Consider the following 19,784-nt stretch of genomic DNA (forward strand, 5'->3'; position numbering starts at 1 on the left):
TAGGCTAGAAAATTTGTCAGTGATTTGTCAGATTCCACTTATAATTCCACTTAGAAACTATTTAAGCTTCATCTTACAGCTAATTAAGCTATTTTTCCTGTTGGTGTCTGGTAGCACGAACAGACAAAGAATGCATCAGAGAAGCAATAGGCAATGCTGTGTCAGGCATAACTTTTGATACGTGGATAAAAATTCCGGAATATTTTTACATCTTGATTATTCCATCTAATCTGAAGAATTTCAAGTAAACTGCAATCTGCCACAGTCATTGCCAGGGTATCTCACTGGCTTCTCCAGATGTTTTCAAATGAGAGGGAGAAGTTGGCATGAGGTTAATAGAGATTAATTGGAAAGGGATATATGAGAAGAACAGGACAATTCAAATTTGCAGTGTGGAATTTAGAAAGTGGTAAAGGGAAGAAGAAAATAAATATCTTTGGCTTTCATGGACAACTATGCCTAAGAAGTATCTGCTGAAACTAAAAATCAAACAGGTGAAAGTATGTTAGAAATTCTTTATTATATATATATATGGGAAAGCTTTTTCTGTCCGAACACTTTCCCTTCTTTAAATCAGTGAATTACTCTAGACTTTTCCCTTGTCCACAAAGGTATACTCTGTATTTTATATTGTGCCATTTTTCTGCTTCTGATTTGCAATGTGACCCAATAAACTCACTGCATGCTGCTGCAGTAAAACTTCTGTGAGTAGTTTGCAACGTATTCTTTTTGATTAATGGCATAAATGAGAAAATACATTTGGATTCCTTTGGTAGACTTGGTACTCTGCAGGGAAATATCACTGCCTAAAGGACATGTTCAAACTTATGTCAAACCTTGTGATGTTTTTCAGTCACTCAAGTTCACCGCAGGAAAACAGAAAGAAATATTTAGGTGTTAAAATGTATTGTCAAGGTAGATTTGAACAGTACTTGAAAGTTTCCTGAGCTTCCAGAAGGAAAATAGAGGATTCATTTGTGCCCTGTGAAAGATTAGCAGAAACATACCCTATTTCCATAGGCAACCTAGTACTCATGACAGAAGGTGATGAAATCAATCAAAGAGAACAATAATTCCTAATGAACCAGTTTTGCATTTCATTAACTTGAGTGCCAAAGTAGTTCCTAATGACTGATTTATTTTTTCGTTTTAAACTCTCATAAAGAATTAAGTAATTAGGAAAATAAGAACAGCCTAATACAACTTGAGCCTGTGCAACACAAGGAAATGAGAAACATGTGGGCTCAGCAGCTCCTTGAGCTGAGGACTCCTCATGGTCCTGGCTCGACGAGCTGCTGAGCTCACATGTAGGCAGACAGTAGACACCATGCCAAGGTCCTCCACCCGGCTGTGCCAAGGCATCTCACTCCTGGCTGCTGAAGCCTGAGGTTATTCCAGCTCTGACCTGTCACCAGTGATGCTCAATTTTGAGATGTGCCCAACACAGTGATGAAGAGGAGACCGACTTGGTGTTGTCGTCATGCTCTAAGCAGTAATTCAAAGGTTTCAGCAATTTAATTGGGTAGATTAAATTAATCTTGGACAGATAGTCCAAGATTATTTTTACTGCCCTTGATGTTGCTTGCTTCAATTCAACTTCTACTGATTCATTTCCATCAAGTTTAATTCTCATTTAAAGTGAGAAAAAGCACATAGCTTCCTTTAGGAATACAGGAATGCAACGTGAAATAGTCACATTTTAATATATACAGGAAGCAAAGTTTCTCTGATGTAAAGAATTTTTTCAAGGGAAAATTCCTGTGGGACAGAGAGACACTTAGATACATATTTTACAGAGAGTGAACTAGAATTAACTCTGAAGTCTGAAGAGCCTTGAAGTTTAGGGAAATCTAAAACTAGCTTTGCATTTTGCAGCTAGAAACATATTGTTATTAAATGCTAAACCTCCCGATCCTAAAGCACCTAGACTTTCATCTTTTGCTGAATCCCAGCTTTCTAGGTCAATTCTTGATCTGTTCCGAAGACATCTATGTATATGCGTGTATGTATACAGGTACATACATGAAGGCATGTGCACACGTATTTACTAGACTTGTCCAACTTTTCAGTCCCACTAAAGTCAGTGGGACACTTGAAAGTTCAGAGATTGAATAACTAGATACAAACCCTTTTCCCCCTCTGAATGCCATATCAAAACCTTTTGGGAAGATAGGCCTTTACTCCCTGCAAATGCCTGCTGTGGGATTTGCCATAAAATGAAACTGGTAAACAGTCTAGTGCGAGTGTCATGCAACTTGCATTTGCTTCATCAGACTGCCTTCACTTTGTACTTTTATTTTTTATTAAAACTATTCAAAGCTTTATTAAAACTGTATTAAAAACTATGATCATCTATTTCTTCTTATCTCATATTTTCAAAGCAGCAGACTCCTGTATGTTAGAGGCAGAATTGCACTTGCTATGTGTAGCAGCTGTTCCCAAACCAAAGGGAAGGACACAGGCTCCTTACACACCCCAACATCCAGCAAATTTTAGCTGGCACCTTGGGAAGGAATGAAAAGCGCACTCAAAAACCTACGGGTGCTGCCCATAGTGCTAACTCCCCTGATCCAACTGCCAAGGAAGCAGTGGAAGCATATGGCTGGGGTGAAAACGGGGACAGGGCTGCCCCTTCAACAAGCGTTTCCATTTAGATCGCCTTATCCATAATATCGCGTTGCATCCTTAACGTGCAGACATGTGATAGAACTGAGCCAGCTGGACAGTGCTGCCTCCAGCATCCCAGAGTGCCTGGCCCAGCAATCTGCCTGCCTGCAACAGCCCTACCGGTGTGCCTGGCAGCATCCTCAGAACTTGCTAACCCGTCTGAGAATAATCTCAGCAAAGAACAGCGTTACAGCTTTCTGCTCAGTCAGTGAGTTGAGTAAACTCACTGGGCAGTGAGACACATCTTTTACTGGGGGAATGGACTGGACTAGGCAGGCAAGACCAAAAGGAAAACAGGGAGGTAATGGTGGAGGAGGAGGGAACATGCTTGTTTCTTTCAATAGCAATTAGAGCAGCTCAGCCGCAACACCTAACCCGATCTGAAAGCTCCATACTTTGTTCCTAGCTCAAAGTCAGGAGTAATTAAGATTTGTTTTCAGAACTATCATTAAAACACAAATGAGATGTATACAGAATGTCACAGGCATGAAATAATAATACATGATGTCCTTTGGGGAATGCTGACACACAGCGAAGTTAAGATCCACACTTTAAAAAATAAAGTGTAAAATATACATAATTTTAGTAGTGCCTAAACTATTACCCAGACATCTTAGGAACAAGCGGTAGGGAGATATTCTGATGATTAAGTTTCCCTCACCATCTGCGTTCCTCTTCCATGTGGGACACATCTTCCTGAGCAGTGATGGTGGGGGACATTCAAGCCCAGCTGGTACTCCCTACAGAGGAATGGCTAAGCAACTCTCCCTCTTGCCCTTCCCCACTTATGGTCCTAGGAATTTCCAAATTAAAGCCCAAAACTGGTCAGAGACAGTTTCTGAAGGTATTTTTTATCGGACTAAGAATCAAGATTAAAAGTTTTCAGTTCCTGGATGCCCAGTTGGTCTTTGCTGCTTGCTATGTTCCCAAGAAACAGACTGTATCCCCAATGCCTCAAAAGGAAGCTTCCACTCAGTAAAAGGATGTTGTGGTTTAGCCCAGCCAGCTGCTAAGCCACCATGCTGCTGCTCACTCACTCCTCTTTCACAGGATGGAGAGGAGAAAAATGTAACAAAAGGCCTGAGTCCTTCCCTCAGGATGCGATCCTTACCCATCAGATCGCTCCAGCACGGGCTTTTCCCACAGAGTCACAGCTTCTTAGGGCGTAGCCACTTGCTCCGGCGTGGAGTCCCTTCCCATGGACTGCAGAGGCATCTCTGCTCCACTGCAAATCTCCAGCAGTGTGGGGGTCCTTTCCCACAGAGATGGTCTTCTAAGAACTCCTTTGGGTGCAGGAATCTCTGCTCCAGTGCAGGTTCTCCACAGGTGGCGAGTGGGTCTCTGCTCCACTGTTAATCTCCATGGGCGGCAGGGGTCCATCTGCCATCTCACCATGGGCTGCAGGGGAATCTCAGCTCTGGCACACCTCCTCCTGTTCCATCTTCACTGACCTTGGTGTCTGCATAGCCATTTCTATCACATCTCAGTCCTCTCTCTGCTGGAGCCTGATTGGGCTGATGAACCTCAGCAGTCCTGGCAGGACGAACTCTGCCCAGCAGATGCCCCCGGAGCAGGGTGCTTTGGAGCTCTCCAAGCTGCTCCACCTCAGCCATCTCCAGTCAAGTGGCAGTGGCCCAGCATGCGCAGCTGCCCACCCGGGAGGCGAAGGGGGTGGGCCAGCTCCCTATCTTCTCCTTCTCTTCATTGTGGGTCCAGCCTGGTTCAGGCTCCTTTGTACCCATCTTAAATAGGGCATTTGCAGAGATGCTGATTGGCTCGGCCCTGGCCAGAGGAGCAGGGTCCAACCTGGCCAGGGACCGGTCTGATCAGTTTTGGAGCTGGGAAAGCTTCTCACAGCTTCTTAGAGGGGCTATGTCTGCAGCCCCTCCGCTGCTACCAAAACCCCACCATGTAAAGCCGGCACCTTAGATCAGGGGAAGAAAAAGCAGATATAAAAAGGATGGCTGTAGACAGTCTCTGCACGTGAAGAAATTAGATGGCGGAGCAAGAAAGCAAAACACACTAACAACAGAAAATGTGGCTAATGGTAATTATTCAGCTTCTGAGACTCTTTGGAGTTGGAAGTGGTTTTGCTCTTCTTGCATCCCCCTCCCCACTGCCAGTTTCTAGATAGCCGTAGTATTTGCAGCAATGTTTTTATCTTTCCATTTTCTTTTCTGCCATAGTCTGCCATCTACTTAGAAGCTGCACTTCAAGTCCTGCTCTGCCAGATAGGGGAGAACTGCACTGACTTGGCACAAGGTGTGGATAGCAGCAAGTTTGCTGCACCTGTGTTCTTCCTCTCGCTGTTCTGAGAGGTAAAATTCGATCATGTCAATAGATACATCTTTCATTTTAATTACTCGTACAGGGAGATATTTTTCATTAAGTTGGACGTGATGGTGCAGAATATATATCCCTGAACCCAGCTCTCCAGCAGTGACCTTTCCCTTTTTAACAGTAAATTAATTTCCTACCAAAGTGTGCACCAGAGCAACTTAGACAAGATGCACATTAAAATAAGTCTACTGAATTATTCTGCAGTTCTCCATCCATGGGCCAAATTCTGCTATTCTTACTCATTTGGGTAAATAATGTACCCTCTGAGTGGTTTCATTAACTGCAATTCATCTTCCTGCTGTGGGATCGCAAGTAGCCTGAGGTAACGAGCCATATGAGGGAAAGAAGATGAATCTGGTCCTTTTTTATCATATCTGACAATAAAACTGCATCAAACACCCTTATTGCATTGGGCTGTGCTTTAGAATATGAATTTTCCTATTGAAAACTGTGATGGTGAGATGCTATCAAATGGGAGTCAAGAGAGAAGGTGGTGAATGCACTGGTATAAACAGAGACAGTGAACATCTGCGCTTGGACCGAGGAAAGGACGCCAGGATCTTCCTTGCTGCACAGGAACAAGCATTTGGATCTTTGGGCCCTTAGAAACGTTAACAAATATATTAGAGATCGTCACATGGAGCTGAGCCCTCCTCAGAGAGGGACACAGCTATAGATACTCTCTCTGCCAGAGGGCAGGGAGACAATTCATCCTCTCCAGCACCCTTGGACCCGGTACCCCCTGCCTTGTTTTGGCAACGTATTCCATGAGGCTGCTCAGCTGGCTTCTTCCGCTGACTGCCAAGGGAGCCAGGACACGGGAGTGCCGGGTGGGAGCCAGCCCGCATCCCCGCGGCCGGCACAGGGGGCGGGCAGGGGAGGCTGTGGGAGCTGCTGGAGAGTCAAGGGGCGACCCGCCATGGGGGAGCCTGGGGGGTGCTTTCGTGAATGGGCACCTGAGTCGCTTCTCCTTTTTTCCTCTTGTAGTCCCAGGCTGGTAAAACCGGTGAAGCTACTCCAGAATAAACAACTTTTTTTCGTTTGTTTGTGTTTATTTTTTGTTGTTATTCTTATTTTTCCCTCTCGTTTGACGGGAGGCGACGCTTTCACCAGAAGGAGCGGTCCGTCTCCAGGCTGCCTCTTTCAAAGTCTCGGGCAGCCGCCTGGACGGGGAAAGGTTCCCACAGCAGCCTCCATCACCCTTCAAAACCCCTTTTATTCTCGGGTGAGAAACTCGGAGGGGGAAGGATGAGGCGGGGCGGGGGGGTGTGGGGGGCGCGGGCAGAAGCTGCCAAGTGCCTGCAGGGGCCGGGGCCGCTTGGCACAGGGGGGAGCAGACAAAAGCCGGCGGAACTGCGTGGCTTAAATTCAAAAGGGGCGCTCCGGGCTCCGTAAGGACAGCACCGTCCCGGGGAGGAGGCGGAGGCGGCGGGGGTGGGAGCAGGGCCAGTGTCGCGGCGGCGGGCAGCCCGGCGGGCGGGGAGGGGGGAGTCCCCACCCCGGGGCCCGGAGCGGCGGCGGGAGAGGGGGGAGGCGGCGGGGCGGGGGGCGTTTGGCGATGGGCGCCGGCGGGGAGCGGGACAAGCGTGCGAGGGGGGGAGCGCGGCGTCCCCCGCCGCCGCTCGCTCGGGGCCGCAGCGGCTGAAGCGGCCGTCCGAACCCAGCCCGGGCGCGACGATGAGGGGCATCCCGGGCTTAAAGCGGCTGCGGCTCAAAATCTGGCGGCGATGCACCCTGGTGCTCCTCCTCCTCTGGGCTGCCTGCTGGCTGGTGGTGAGCGCCTTGCTGTTCCTCCTCCACAGGAGCGTCTTCTCCGAGCGCTGCACGGACGAGAAAAGCCACCGGATTCTGGCGAGGCTGGTACGTCCCCCGGGGGCTGCCCGGCAGGATAGGGCGCCGGGAATCCGTCAGGGCTGCGATGAGCCCAGCAGCCGCTTTCCGCCGCCCGGCTCCGTCCCGCCGGAGGTGCCGCATCACCGGCGCGTCCCCGGTGCGCCCCGGCGGGCGGCTGCCCCCCTCCCTCGCCGGGGCGAGGGCAGGTGCAGGCAGCGGGCCGGCAGCCGGCGAGGCGTGCGGGTGCGGGTGCGCTTCCCAGGCGCTTTGGAAAGGGCAGCTCGGCATCCCGCAGGCTGCGAAGCGGGAGGAAACCTCCGTTCGGGTTGGTTTTTCCTTTTTTTTTTTTTTTTTTTTTTTTTTAATTTAATTTATTATTTATTTAGCCGAAAAGGTGTTTGTACAAATAGTGGTCTTTCAGGAATGCCACACGGCTTGTAACACCTCCTTTACGTCTGGCAGGGGCTGGCGTTGAAGATGTAGTTACGGGAAATTCAAGAAAGGGTTTGTGAGTATTCATTAAAATCTCTCTTAAAAAAAAAAAAAAGACAAACCAGCAGATTAGATTTAGAATTGTGTAGGAAACACTTCAAGAAGAGGAGCAGCGTGGGTTAATGCTTTGAGTTTAGTTTGGTTTCTTAATCAAGGTATTTGTAGTGCCAATGGTTAGGTGGAAAGGAGGAATCCTAATGGAAATTAATCTGTTACTGCAGCAAGAAAAAATTGATCATAGATTTCCCCTAAATACTGTATAATAAAAGGAAGAGAAGCTATAGGCATTGGTCCTGACAGCGTGTGTTTAATGGCAGTGAGATCCAGTTTCTATACCCCAGCAGTCAGCGTGAAGTACGGCTGAGCTCGGGACTGCAGCTGAAGGAATGAATCCTGCTGCCCGCTCCTTACGTGGCTGGGAAGAGCTCGGAGGAGTGGAGCTGCAAGGAGCTGCGGAGCTCAGGGAGGTCCAGGCCCTTGCCATCACACTCACCAGGGAACAGATGGAGAGAGAGACTTGTTGCAGTTCTTCAGTTCTGAGAGGTTGGGCATGACTTCAAAAGCCCAGGCAGGGATCAGGTTTCAGGCACGAGCTTGGTTAAGTTGTCTCTATGGCTGTGTGACAGTTCAGATTCAGATCCTTCTTCCAGAGGAAGAGTAGCTGAGATGGTGGTGTTCATCTGTTTCCATCAGTGAGCCTTCGATAGTATCCTAAAGGTTTGTAAGTGACAGTTTTCCCAGATGATGTTGGAAAGGGATCTTCTTTCTAGTGGAACAATTAGCAACTGAGCTTATCTTCGTCAGCCCTGAAATAAGTCTTTATACAACTTCTGAGCACAGTGTGAGTTTCGCAGTTACAGAAAGTGCAATCGTTCTACAAAACGGTCAGGTAGCTTGAGTCTCACGCCTTTTATAAAGCAAAAATTCGACTTCAGAGAAAAAATATTTTACTAGTCATTTGTCGTATTTTCAGTAGGAGATAAGATGAGCTATTTTAAGCAAGTGGGTGAAAATTGCATGGTTGTGTACCCTTGCAAGTGGTATTTCTGAAGGTTTATTTCCGTCTTCTGAGTAAAATGTACATCTGTGCAGGTGTGTGCTGTGCTGGGAAGGCTGAAGTAGTACTGGGCGTTTTGCAGAGACCCACTTTAACTCTCAAAAAAACCCCACGTACTCTTTTCTAACACTGGTCTCATCTTCATTTACACTGGACACATTAAATCATAGCAATCAATTTCTCTTTTCTCTGGAGAAATTAATTAATTTCGATGCCTTCCAAAACCTTGCTCATAGGAGAAGTACTTGATAATAAGGCAGGACCCAGTTTCAGGCCTGATCTACATAAAAACGATCGTGGTACAGTAAGTTATTTAAATTTATATAAATCCTTAGTGAAGTTTACATTAATTTAAACTTTTACATGACTTTAGACCCAGCTTTTTTAACTTATCTTGATAAGTGTACTAAGACTATTAAAAAATATGTAACCAATTTAAAGAGAAACAGATGAGTGAGGCCAAACCATGCTTGTATTTGCATTTTTGTGTAGCATAGCTGCTCTTCTATAAGGCTTTTGGCTTAGTATCACTTTCATATTTTAGTTTAAAAAAAATCTAGCACTTAGTGGCATTCAAAGGGTGCTCATTAGGTAGATGTAAAACTGTCACATTGACAGATCTCCAAATGCAGTCATTAAGACAGGGATAGCAGTGTGAAGGACCATTTCTGGAAGATTTCTTTGGGGAATTGATTCTTATTTTTATCAGCAGTCATCGTGATGATATAAAATCTGGTATGATAAAGTGTGGAGTTAGTGCAAAGGTTCCTGGCTTGGTAAATAATGAAGAGACTATTTTTTCATTTCAGGGTAATCTGAAAACTGTTAACTGTTTTCAGTCCACCAAAATGTGTTTTAATACAGTAAAATGCAAGCTAGTACAGTGGGGACCACAAGAGTGCAAGCTATGCCAATGGGATGGAAGACTGTCTTGTAAAACTATATGACTTTGGAAAGGACATAGGTGTCAAATAATTGCTTCAACATGAACTACCAGTGCAGTCTGTGCCTAAAAGGCCGATATGATCTCCGAATGTCTCCAAAAAGGAGAATTAGGGATGGGCTGTTAGCTGTCTTTGTGATACTGGACAACAGCATTCAGATCTGTCTGTACTTCTAAGGTTGGTGGAGGGAAAAATTGAGAGAAGAATCAGGGAGGGAAAAAACCACAAAAATCATCCAGGGGCTGAAAAAAAAAAAAAGATTATAGGGAGCCAAGCTTGCTCAATGTATTATTCTTACGGCAAAACATAAACCCCTAAAAGTTGGGATAATATGAGTCAAAGTATTGAGGAGCAGTCAGTCTTTGCTGACCTTCTTAGGTTATAATGACAGGAAACCGAGGAGATTTTTAAAGCCATGGAGTGACTCACAAGTCACTACATTCTGTGAGTAGAGCTCTCCTTGATCAAGTCCTCTTTCACAGACCCTAGTTTGCAAAAACTAGTTTGCAAGTAGGTTAATAATCAAAGATTTATGGGTTCAAATGGAGCAGTGGACAAGTCCTAAACAGCAGCCAGGTTTAAAAATGACTCATCTTCTCTGTCTGGGAAGTGTAAGTGAGACTATTTTTTCCACAACTTCTTCTTTTCTCATTAATGCCATTGAGAATGATGTGATGGCAACACAAGAAAACAAGCTGCATATTCCCGTGTTTGACTACAGGTCTTCTGGGCATGTATTTTTCTAGATGCAGGAGGTCCGTGCATACGGACCCTCTAAGAGTGAACTTGATGGACCACAGTTCTACAGTTGTCCTTAGGGGCAAGTGTTCACCCATGTGGACCCAATTATGGCACTAAGTGTTATATTTGTTTACAGTAGCGGAAGAAGAGTTGGGTTGTGGTCTTCTTAATAGGAGAGCAGTGATTTTAAATGTGATTATACTTATGCTCCAAAGAAAACTCCAAAAATTCCTTCTGTTTGTAATCTTCTTTCTAAAACTGCTTAGAGTTCCAGATGGTAAGAACCACTAAACTATTTCTGTTGAGAAAATGACGTTTCCTACTTAAAAAGGGAAAATAAATTTGTATTGCATTCATAGGAACAGATTTTCAAAAGCAAGACCATTGATCTACATGCTCTGAAGTCTGTGGACAGCCCACCGAGTCTGCTTGACCATCCTGATGTGGACGCAGATGCGTGTGTTTCACACATGTACATCACCCTGGACTCAGAGTCAGAACATTCGTGCCAGAGTTTGCCTACTTGGCTCTCCTTGCTGGCATTGAATGTTCACATTTGGGCTGTAAGAACATCAGAATATAAATACGTTTTATGCCTGTCTGAACTGCCCTCGGTGAGTTGTTTTAGTCAGTTTATCACTATTCCTGGATTTTGGACTTAATCCTCCACCCATTCCCCAGTGTGTTGTTTAAGGTTGGACTCTGAACACTGCCTGGCATCAGAACATATTTCTCTGGTGCACACCTCAGAGACTGTCTTAAGAAAATACATTGCTTGAATTTTATGATCATGTTTTTCGTGTATGTAACAGCAAGTCACAGATGAGGTGGGGGTCAGGCAGCCGTTGCAAGTACTCCACATGCAGGGGGAGCTGCCAACTTGTTTAAAGGAAGGTTCAAATGCCAGAAAGCAATGAAGAAGGCTGACACTGTCAAGCCGTCTCCCAGATGTTTGGCTTTCTACACCACTGCAGTCTATTCCCCTTTCACCAGAGACCTCTGATCATCCCCTCTACTGATTCGCCCAAAGCAGTCCCTGCAGCTGCACTTCTGAATGCCCATAGGAATATGTCGACTGCCTATACTTTTGAAAATGATGGTATGGAAACAATTATGGCTTGAGGGAAGGACTGGTGAGGGAATCCTTGCAGTTCTTGCACGAATTTGCAGTGACCACTTCACTATCAAGCAGCAGTTCCCATGTTTCCATGGGCTGATGTTTTTCCAGTTTTTAAGAAAAAAAGTATTTAAGCAGTTCATATTAAAATTTCTCTTCTGATAATTACATATTAAAACTGGAAAAGCCATTTCATCCTACAGCATTTACATATTTAAAAATTCTGGAAGTCCTTGGTCAAAGCTTGTCTCACTGAATTCAGATGTGGCAAGAACTTAAGAGTAGCAGGTCATCTAGTCCATTTCCTTGCCCCAGAAAGCCTGTCCTCTACCATCCCAAGAATCCCTGTTTTGAAGTAAAAGGTCTCTAGAGACTTCTGAAAAACCTCTGAATAACCCAGCGATTGTAGAAGGTGTGTGCTTGTGGTACTACAACTGCTGCAAGCCTCTCAAGCTTAGGACTGTTTCTGATTCTTTGCCTTTCTTCTAAGTGGTCCATGGGTGTACGGTCCTGCTATGAATGTTCTGCTCTTTCACTCCAGTGTCTTGACTACAGCAGTGGAGCCCTGACTGGCGACCTCTGTGAGGACCTGTGTGTGGCACAGAAGCTGGTGTACAAACACTGCCTTTACTATGACAGAGGTAAGAAGGTCATCCAGGCTGACTGGAGAGGCCAGCCCATCATCCTGAAATCCAAAAAGGAAATCTTCTCCAGCTACCAGCATCTCAGTATGCTAGAGGAGGTGGAAACACAGGATATTCCTGAAACAGAGCTTCTGCTGATGGTAGCCTTGGAGGTCAAAAACGCCCTGGGGCTAGAACTGTCCAACAATACCATGGGGCCTCTGTGGACAAGGAAGAAGGGACCACGTTGGAAAGCACAGGTGGCCAGCATGTGGTCCTTGCTCCAGCAGGAAGAATATATCTACTTCAGTTTGCTGCAGGACTTCAGCAAACACGTGCTACGAATTATTGGCTCTTGTGGACACTTTTATGCTGTGGAGTATCTCACAGCTGGACATGCCTGGCACAAAACTCTTTTTCCCTTGGAAAATGTGGTCGGTCCCTCCCTTGCTGGCCACAGAACCAGGGTGAGAGCCGTCATTGACATTGCACTCAGCTTTCTGGACATGGTGCAGCATTTCGACAATGATTTCTCTCACCGACTTCACCTGTGTGACATCAAACCAGAAAACTTCGCTATCAGGCACGATCTCACGGTAAGTTGGGTCTTCGGGGTGGTGTTGCAACAATTTGAGGTCAAATTCCAGTCTGAAAGTGGCTGTGTAAAAATGACGCTTCCCTCCTCGTACAGCTTTTGGCCAAGTTTTTGCAAGACCAATTCATATACAAGTTACAGGGGAGCTTCTCTCCTGCTTTTCATCTTTGTAATACGTGCAGCCACATTTCAGAGCACTAAATCCTGCTGCTTGTTTGGAGAACTGCTGGCTCAGTTCTGATTTGTTTCACCTCCTCAAAGGCACCAGTCTCGACAGGGTCCCTTGGATGTGGTGAGGGATGCCTCCTGAAGGCAAGATCTCAAAAGCTGTAAACGAAGCTGTAAATTTGAATCATGGCAATTATTTCTGGTAGTGATGCTGAAAGGAAAAACTGATTGAATTTGAAAGCTAAGGCTGAATTCTCTGGCCTGACGCAAGGGGAACTCCCAACATCCAAACATGCACATTTGAGCTTTAGCATTCAGTTTATCCAGTCTGGAATTGACCCAAGGACAGTGGCATGAAACTCCCTGGCACTGTTACTCTTTGACTTTTCATTGCACAACTGTAACTCAGACCTGAATATAGCTATGCATGTTTTCTAAGTAGTGATGTAGCTCAGCACCACATTGCCGCGTGTATCTTGCATCCATCCCATGGACAGAAATTCCTCTGGTTTTAGTGGGAATTGTGTGTACGGGCTGGAGGCACTGTGCAGTAAGTATGTGTTTGAACCAGGCTCACAATTTGCAGTGACATCAGGGGAGTTTCTGCACTCGGAGTGCAGAAATAAAGCATTTCCAGGGACTTGAATGCTATTTTCAGTACTCGCTGAGTGTTAATATAACCCTGGAATCTTCAGAGTACTAGGCAAACATTACCTAAACATATAGCCATTAAGAGCAATTAGAGTGCTTCCCCTTCACCCTTCCCTTCCCTCCTATTGTTTATTCAGGTGCAATACAGCAGCTGAACAGGGAATGAGTGAGGAGCTAGAGCAAGAAACTAAAACAAGCGTACCAGTGTTTGGGCAAAGTGAGGTACGGCAGGGACTCCTCAAGGCAGGCTTTGCCCGTCTTCTTCAGTTACTTGGGGCTGTGACTGTGTGTGGCTGAGCACACACCAGAGCATCTGTTTTACAGCCTACTTACAGGAAAAGAGATTTCATTTAGGAAAAGAGAAAAGCTATTAGATGTGTCTTCCCTTACGAGTCCTTTTGGTTAGGCTTGCTTTTCCAGGATTGAAGGATTTTCCAGGATTGACTTCTGGGGTCCAAAGAGACAGCAGTCACCTTGTGGTATAAGAAAGTACTCTTAATTTAGTATTTTCTAGGAGAATGAATTAAAAAAAAAGAGTGAATTGTGAGTACACATGACTCTCTCAGTTGTACATTACTTGCAACCTCTTGGTATCACCTGTTATTACTCCACTGGTCAGAGAGAGGGGACACACATAGTCAGAAAGCTGTGGGGTGGCAGAGAACAGAGAGAGCTTCTGATCAGTGAAGAAGGCAGGAGAGTGAGAAGCAGAAATTCTAGGTGGTTTTATCAACCAGTTTCAGAACAGGGACACAACAAGACAGCCTCTTTTTTGTCCCTCATGTTTGTTGTAAGCAATTTTTTCACTTGCTTGTTACTTGTGCTCTGTATAGGATAACAATAAACACCCATAATAGTACCTCATCCTGGTAACGAGACTGCTAATGCCCAAAGAAATGTGCCTGGAGTGCAACAGTTTTACTTTGGGGATTACTTTTAAACGGTGTGGATAAGCCTCCAGCCCTCACACCAGCCTTCACATGGTATTCCTGCAGCATGGAGGGGAGAGTTCACTGCCTGGTAGATCATCCGGGGGAATTTTAAGCTGCCACAGAGCTACATAAGGTGCAGAGTTGGAAGGAAGCCTGGGTGAATATACAGTGCTCTGGGAGAGCTTCCTCCTTTACCAGCACCTCAGAGAGAAGTAGAAAGATTACAGCACCTTAAATCAGGTCAAGAGCCAATTGAAGTCCTTCCTGCGTTTCCTTAGGTACTTTCATCATCAATTACAATCATAATGAACCCCACCAAAATGTAGCTGTTTATAGGTAGAGTGTCACCCAGATCTGTCTTCACAGGGTCTGACTGGATGCACTCACATTTTTGTAACAGATGAACTTCAATGAAACCATTTAATGCTTTGGCAGCCACACATTTGAGAACCAGGGATGTTTTTCCTAGCAGAGCATTTGATCAGATTGTCAAAGGTGCTCAGTGCTGGCAGAGACCCCACCAGGGAGCTGATGCAGTGGCCCTATCACTCGGGAAACCCTGCACCCCTTTTACTGTCCCTTCTGCAGTGAAGTGAACAGCGAAACCACAGAAAGCTTAAGGAAGTAAAGAACAAAAGAAAGAAAAATTTGCCTGTCCAAACGTGTGAAATTCCTTAGGCTACATCATCATTATCAAGCTCTCCAAGAAGCTTAAAAATACTTATGTATTTAAGCTATGCCTCATCTCTTTAAGATTATCCCTGGGGAAAAAGAAGTAGAATAAAATGAAGATTAGACCTTGTTCTTTCTTTTGCCTGTGGAAGGTTTATTTGGCCTTCCACCAGACCAGACATCTTCAGTTCCAGGGGTTTGTCCAGCTGCTGCTCCAGCCACGTGGTTCAGCTTCCCCTGTTATTTGGGAGTTCAAATCTTAAAAATGAGACTATCGTTTGAGCCCAGGTAACTCTTCTTTGCCCAAGTCCCAGAGGTTTCCCTCCATGAAAACCTGTGTCAGCTGCTGCGAGGGAGAGCCCATGACCTTGCCTGCCGAGCGTTAAGCAGAGCTCTGAGTGTGGGCTGGTGGCTGCATCCATGGCTCTGAAGGCAGGCTGCCCGTGCTGTGGTCACCCACAGCTTGTCTCATGCCAAGCAGCTGCCACCCTGTTCCCGGCTTCCTTTCTCCCCCTGTTTATTGCTGTGATTCTTTTAAGTGAAGTATTCATGGGTGGAACGGCGCTGGCAGGAACTGAGAGTACAGCCCTTCGCTCTCAGAATGGTCTCGAACCCAGCACATGCAGCAGCTCTGCAGACCTCTGTGTGCTGTGTATTCGCTATTTTGCAAGCCTTATGTTAGGGTGAGAAAATGGATTGATCCCTTCTGTCCTTGCTTTTTCTGCTGAGACCAGCTGCTGGCTGGCCTCTGTTATGGACCATACTTCTGGACAAGCAGAACGAGAACCATGCACAATAAATGAGTCAAACCATGGCAAACAGGACTCGACAAAGCCAGTCTTGACTTTCTACAGCCTCAGGGGTCTCTTTCTGCAGCTGAGCAGATGCAAACCCACTGGATCGAATGGTAGGTTTGCAGGAGCTGTACCAGGTGCAAGTACTTCTGTGCATCCCACTGCTCCTCTCCACAATGGTCAAGTCAGGGGTTTAGTCCGGAAGGTGAATTGTGAAATGATACCATCTGGCCTGTGGGTAATTTTGTACCATCATATAATTAAAAGGTTGATGTGCCATCTGCTTAAAGTGCAACAAGAAGTAAATGAATCTTCAAGTTGGATAGTCACTGTTTAAGGCAAATCAATCCAATTGACCCGTGGGACGCATATTGTCCACAAATAATTTTCCCTTTCCTGGTTTTGTAAGCATTGGCTGGTTTTGCTTAAAAAGTGGTATTCATAAGACTAGTGCAGCTCAGTTAAGCGAAATAAAGCCCTTTCATTGTGATCCCAGTTCCCCACTGGCAGATGCTCTCAGCACAGCATTTCCGAAAGCAAGCAGCACAGGCACGCTTGCTCAGCCCTGTCCCACAGGCTGTGCTGTGCCAGATCTGATGGCTTGTTTTCATCCGCAGGTGGTGGCCATTGATGTGGATATGGCCTTTTTTGAACCCAAAATGAGAGATATCCTCGAACAGAACTGCACAGGAGATGAAGATTGTAATTTTTTCGATTGCTTTTCAAAATGCAATCTGAAAATCAGAAAATGTGGAGCACAGAGAGCCAATAACAACTTGCAAGTGAGTAGACACAGCTGCTTTATGCATCCATTTCTTTGAAAATCACATTGACTATAAAACGCGTGGTCTGTACTAGGAGACTCTGAGATGGAGACAGTCAGGTTTTTAATCGTGGCCACATAAAGTGCCAATCCTGTTCAGAAATCCCATCTTGGGGCATGCAAACAGAGCTTTACGTTTGCTAGTGTTCAGTTGCCGTGATTTTGTGTAGCTGTTAGCCCAACGCCTTGGGTAGGAGAGTGAAGGAAGTAGGGGCAGGGGGTCAGCGTCACTGTCTCCACTAACGGTGAAGTTGGGGCTGTCCATGCGTAAGCGTTGGGGGGTTGTGGTTGCGATTCTCCACTCTACAAATGTAGTAAGTGTATGCAGTGGAAAGGGGAGTCCGTGGAGTTCTTGGCCCTGGGATGAGGTGTCTTACAGCTCGGCCAGCTTGTGCTGGTGGGAGGCACTTGCACGGTGGAGAGGCTGGGGGACTGTAGCTTGGGTGCCTTTTGCCTGCTTCTCCCACCCCTCACCCTCACCCCTTGTTGTGCAGAAGTGCAAGAGCGGTCTGAGAAGAAGGGAGATTCCTCAACTAGAGCATAGCTTTTGTGGATGCTCCTTTCCTATACCTTCCTCTTTGAATGGCTGGAGGCGTTTTGGATTCAGATGACATTTTGCTGCAGTCCCAGAGAAGCAGCAGGGCATTAGTTGTGGCTCCTGAAAGACAACAATCTGCTCTTTTCCCTTTCCTCAGGTAATTTGTGACAAAATATTCCGTCGCTGGTTTTCCCCAAGTCTCAGAGGACTGTCGGTTCCCTTCCCCTTGCAGCTGCAGCTGCAGAAGGCCGTACAGGAGTGTGCAGAGCCAGGGCGCGCGGGCGCTGCCGGGCACCAGAGGACTCGGACATCTCTCTCTCAGTTATACCACCTGCTTCGGGTCGCTCGGCGAGAGCTGCAAAGGGCGGTGTAGGCACAAAAGGCAGAACAGCAAAGGCCACATCCCCGTCACTGCTGAGGGACGCTGGATACGTCTGTGTTTTCTCTCTCTCTCTCTCTCTCTCTCACTCTTCCATCCCTCCTACCCATTGCGTTACGTTTGCAGCGCAGAGATTGTTTTTCTCCTATGCAAATGAAATTGATGGCTGCAGGTGCAGCACGTCCTGTTAATATCCTTTGAAGTGTGAAATTGTTTTACGTTACCTGGATTCTATTCTTGCTTATTTTCCCGAGCTAGCGCTAGCGCTCTCCATCAGCATTCCCCATTGTTCGCTTACCGAGAGCTGTAGTCACTGCTCAGATACCATCTGTCTGAGTGCGGTGCCCAGAGCGAGGATGCATTTAGGTTCAGATGATGCTTTGAAGACAGGAATTGTAAGTGCAGCAAAAGTAAAATCAATAATTAAAATAGTGGGTGGGTGGTTGTGGATAAGTACATGCATGGAGTTTGTTTTAATTTCGCTGTAGAATGAGGGTTTTTAAAGTAAGGACTGAGTGTGCTGCGTGAAAAAACAAGCTCAAATAGGGAAATGTGTTGTCACACGAGCAAAGAGTTGCTTTTGTACAAAGCGGTCCTGTCTGATATCCCCAAATGCATTTTATCTGATGTCCCCAAATGCATTTTCTCTAGTGTGTTGTATTACCTGTGCCATAGCTAACTTTCTGGGGAGAAACTATATAAAAGTACCTAGGACTTTTCTAGAGCAAAATAATTATACCCTTGTTGAGTTCCCATGTGGGTACTCATATTTTGCAGTGGAGAGGTATGAATAATACCACTGAATTTTCCCATGTGAACAAGCCCTCAGGCACTTGAACATCAGAGCACTTGATAAGAAGCACTCCTTTGCCAGAGAGCAGATTTACCCAGGAATGCCAACAATCTGTCCTTTGCACTGAACAGAACAATATCCAGACCTGGAAGTTTCTTACATGGTATTTTTTTTAATAAACAAAAGGAAATTTTTCAGAAGAATTCATTATCTTGCAATCAGTTACATACATAAAGATCTCTGGATTAACTTAAAATCATTAACTTTGCCTTTCAAATGTGTGAAGCTATGGCTGGATATTCTTGACATGTGGGTTCAGAAGACATTGCAAGCATTTATGCCCAATACTGGGCAATACACCCATGAGCTGGTTTTGGCACGAAGACGTTAAAAACCCCACAAACAAAAATAAACCAACACCCTGTGACAGCCCTCAGCTCAGAAGGACTCTTCAATATTAAGAGTGACAATACTGGTTTGTAGATGTGAGACACATAACAGCACCTAATCTTTTTTGTCTTTATATCCCTCAGCCTTATGACAGCCCTAAAGCCTGTAAGCACTAATTATATATAAACTTTTCATTTCTAGAGGGGTTCTTTAAAGTGATGTTAGAGACTGATTGTGACCAGAAGAATGTGAGCTGCTTAGGAGACCTTGACACTTACCCAAAACTAGCTCAAATATTCAGACTAGTGCTAGTTTGCTTATATTTCTTGAAATAAAGCACTGTAATTTAAAAAAAATCACTCAAGTCCTCAAGAAGCTCAAAAGAAGGGCAAGGTTGCCTGCCTTGCCTGGGGCTGTACTGAAGACAAGCTGCTGCTGAGCCAGAGCTACAGCTCAGGAGCTCTTGACTCGTAAAGTTGTGCTCAGTCTGCACTTCTCCTCTAACCAAGCAGTCAGACAATGTTTCAGTACTTTAAGATCATCCTTTGCAAAAGCAGGAAGGCAAAACAGAATAAGAAGAAACTTGAATTCCAGAGCAAGTCGTGTTGCAAAAGTCACAAAACTGATAGAGAAGAAAATAGTGTAGGATAGAATCAGATTATGGTAAAGAGCTGGGGGTAGATAAATTATGAGGTAGAGAGAAGATGAGGAAAAAGAGATGAAGGAGAACTAGGAAAAACAAAGTAAAAAATATGACCCACTTTATAAAAACTTGATTTATGATGTAAGATTGAATAAACTGGCATTTAGTCTGAGGAAGAAAAGACTGAAGAGAAGCACAGTAACACTCTTCAGAAACAGTAAGTGGCTGATAAAAAGAGAATAGGAGTAAACGGCCCTGTCTGGATTTCCTTGGTGGATGTGACAAGCAATGAGCTTAAGTTGTAGCAGGAAAAATTCAGGTTAGATGTTTGCTACAGGCTTTCTAATAGAAAAGAACAGTGGAACTATAGAATAGATCATTTGGGAAAACTTCAGATTTCATAAGTCATGATTTTTAACTACTGGCAAGAGCGAGTGCCTGTCAGGAATGATGTGTGTGCAGTTATGTCGATCATCCTGCCTCGAGGTAGCCTTTTATTCCCAAGTCCTGTGATTCTGTTGTTACCAGCTTATGTTTGTCCTCTTGCCGCTCCCTCAACAAAACCCACCTTTCTGACACACGGTGATAGGTG

General features: G+C 45.4%; 1 protein-coding gene across 1 annotated transcript; it reads left to right on the forward strand.

Annotated features, from left to right (window-relative positions):
• Nucleotides 1–455: 455 nt before the first annotated feature.
• On the forward strand, nucleotides 456–17,360 carry DIPK1C (divergent protein kinase domain 1C). Its single transcript, XM_086608946.1, has 6 exons — nucleotides 456–500; nucleotides 6,105–6,232; nucleotides 6,810–6,867; nucleotides 11,733–12,410; nucleotides 16,244–16,408; nucleotides 17,145–17,360. The coding sequence occupies exons 1-6, from the start codon at nucleotides 456–458 to the stop codon at nucleotides 17,358–17,360; spliced, it is 1,290 nt and encodes a 429-aa protein (XP_086465072.1).
• Nucleotides 17,361–19,784: the final 2,424 nt, after the last annotated feature.

This window comes from Tauraco erythrolophus, chromosome 3 (assembly GCF_009769465.1).
Source record: "Tauraco erythrolophus isolate bTauEry1 chromosome 3, bTauEry1.pri, whole genome shotgun sequence".
NCBI classification, from domain to species: Eukaryota; Metazoa; Chordata; class Aves; order Musophagiformes; family Musophagidae; genus Tauraco; species Tauraco erythrolophus.

Excerpts from the sequence above, each read along its gene's own strand:
- DIPK1C (XM_086608946.1), top strand. The coding sequence starts at position 456 with ATGCCTAAGAAGTATCTGCTGAAACTAAAAATCAAACAGGTGAAA. Across the intron at positions 12,411-16,243 it reads CTATCAGGCACGATCTCACG|GTGGTGGCCATTGATGTGGA; the intron begins GTAAGTTGGGTC and ends TTTCATCCGCAG. Across the intron at positions 16,409-17,144 it reads GAGCCAATAACAACTTGCAA|GTAATTTGTGACAAAATATT; the intron begins GTGAGTAGACAC and ends CCCTTTCCTCAG.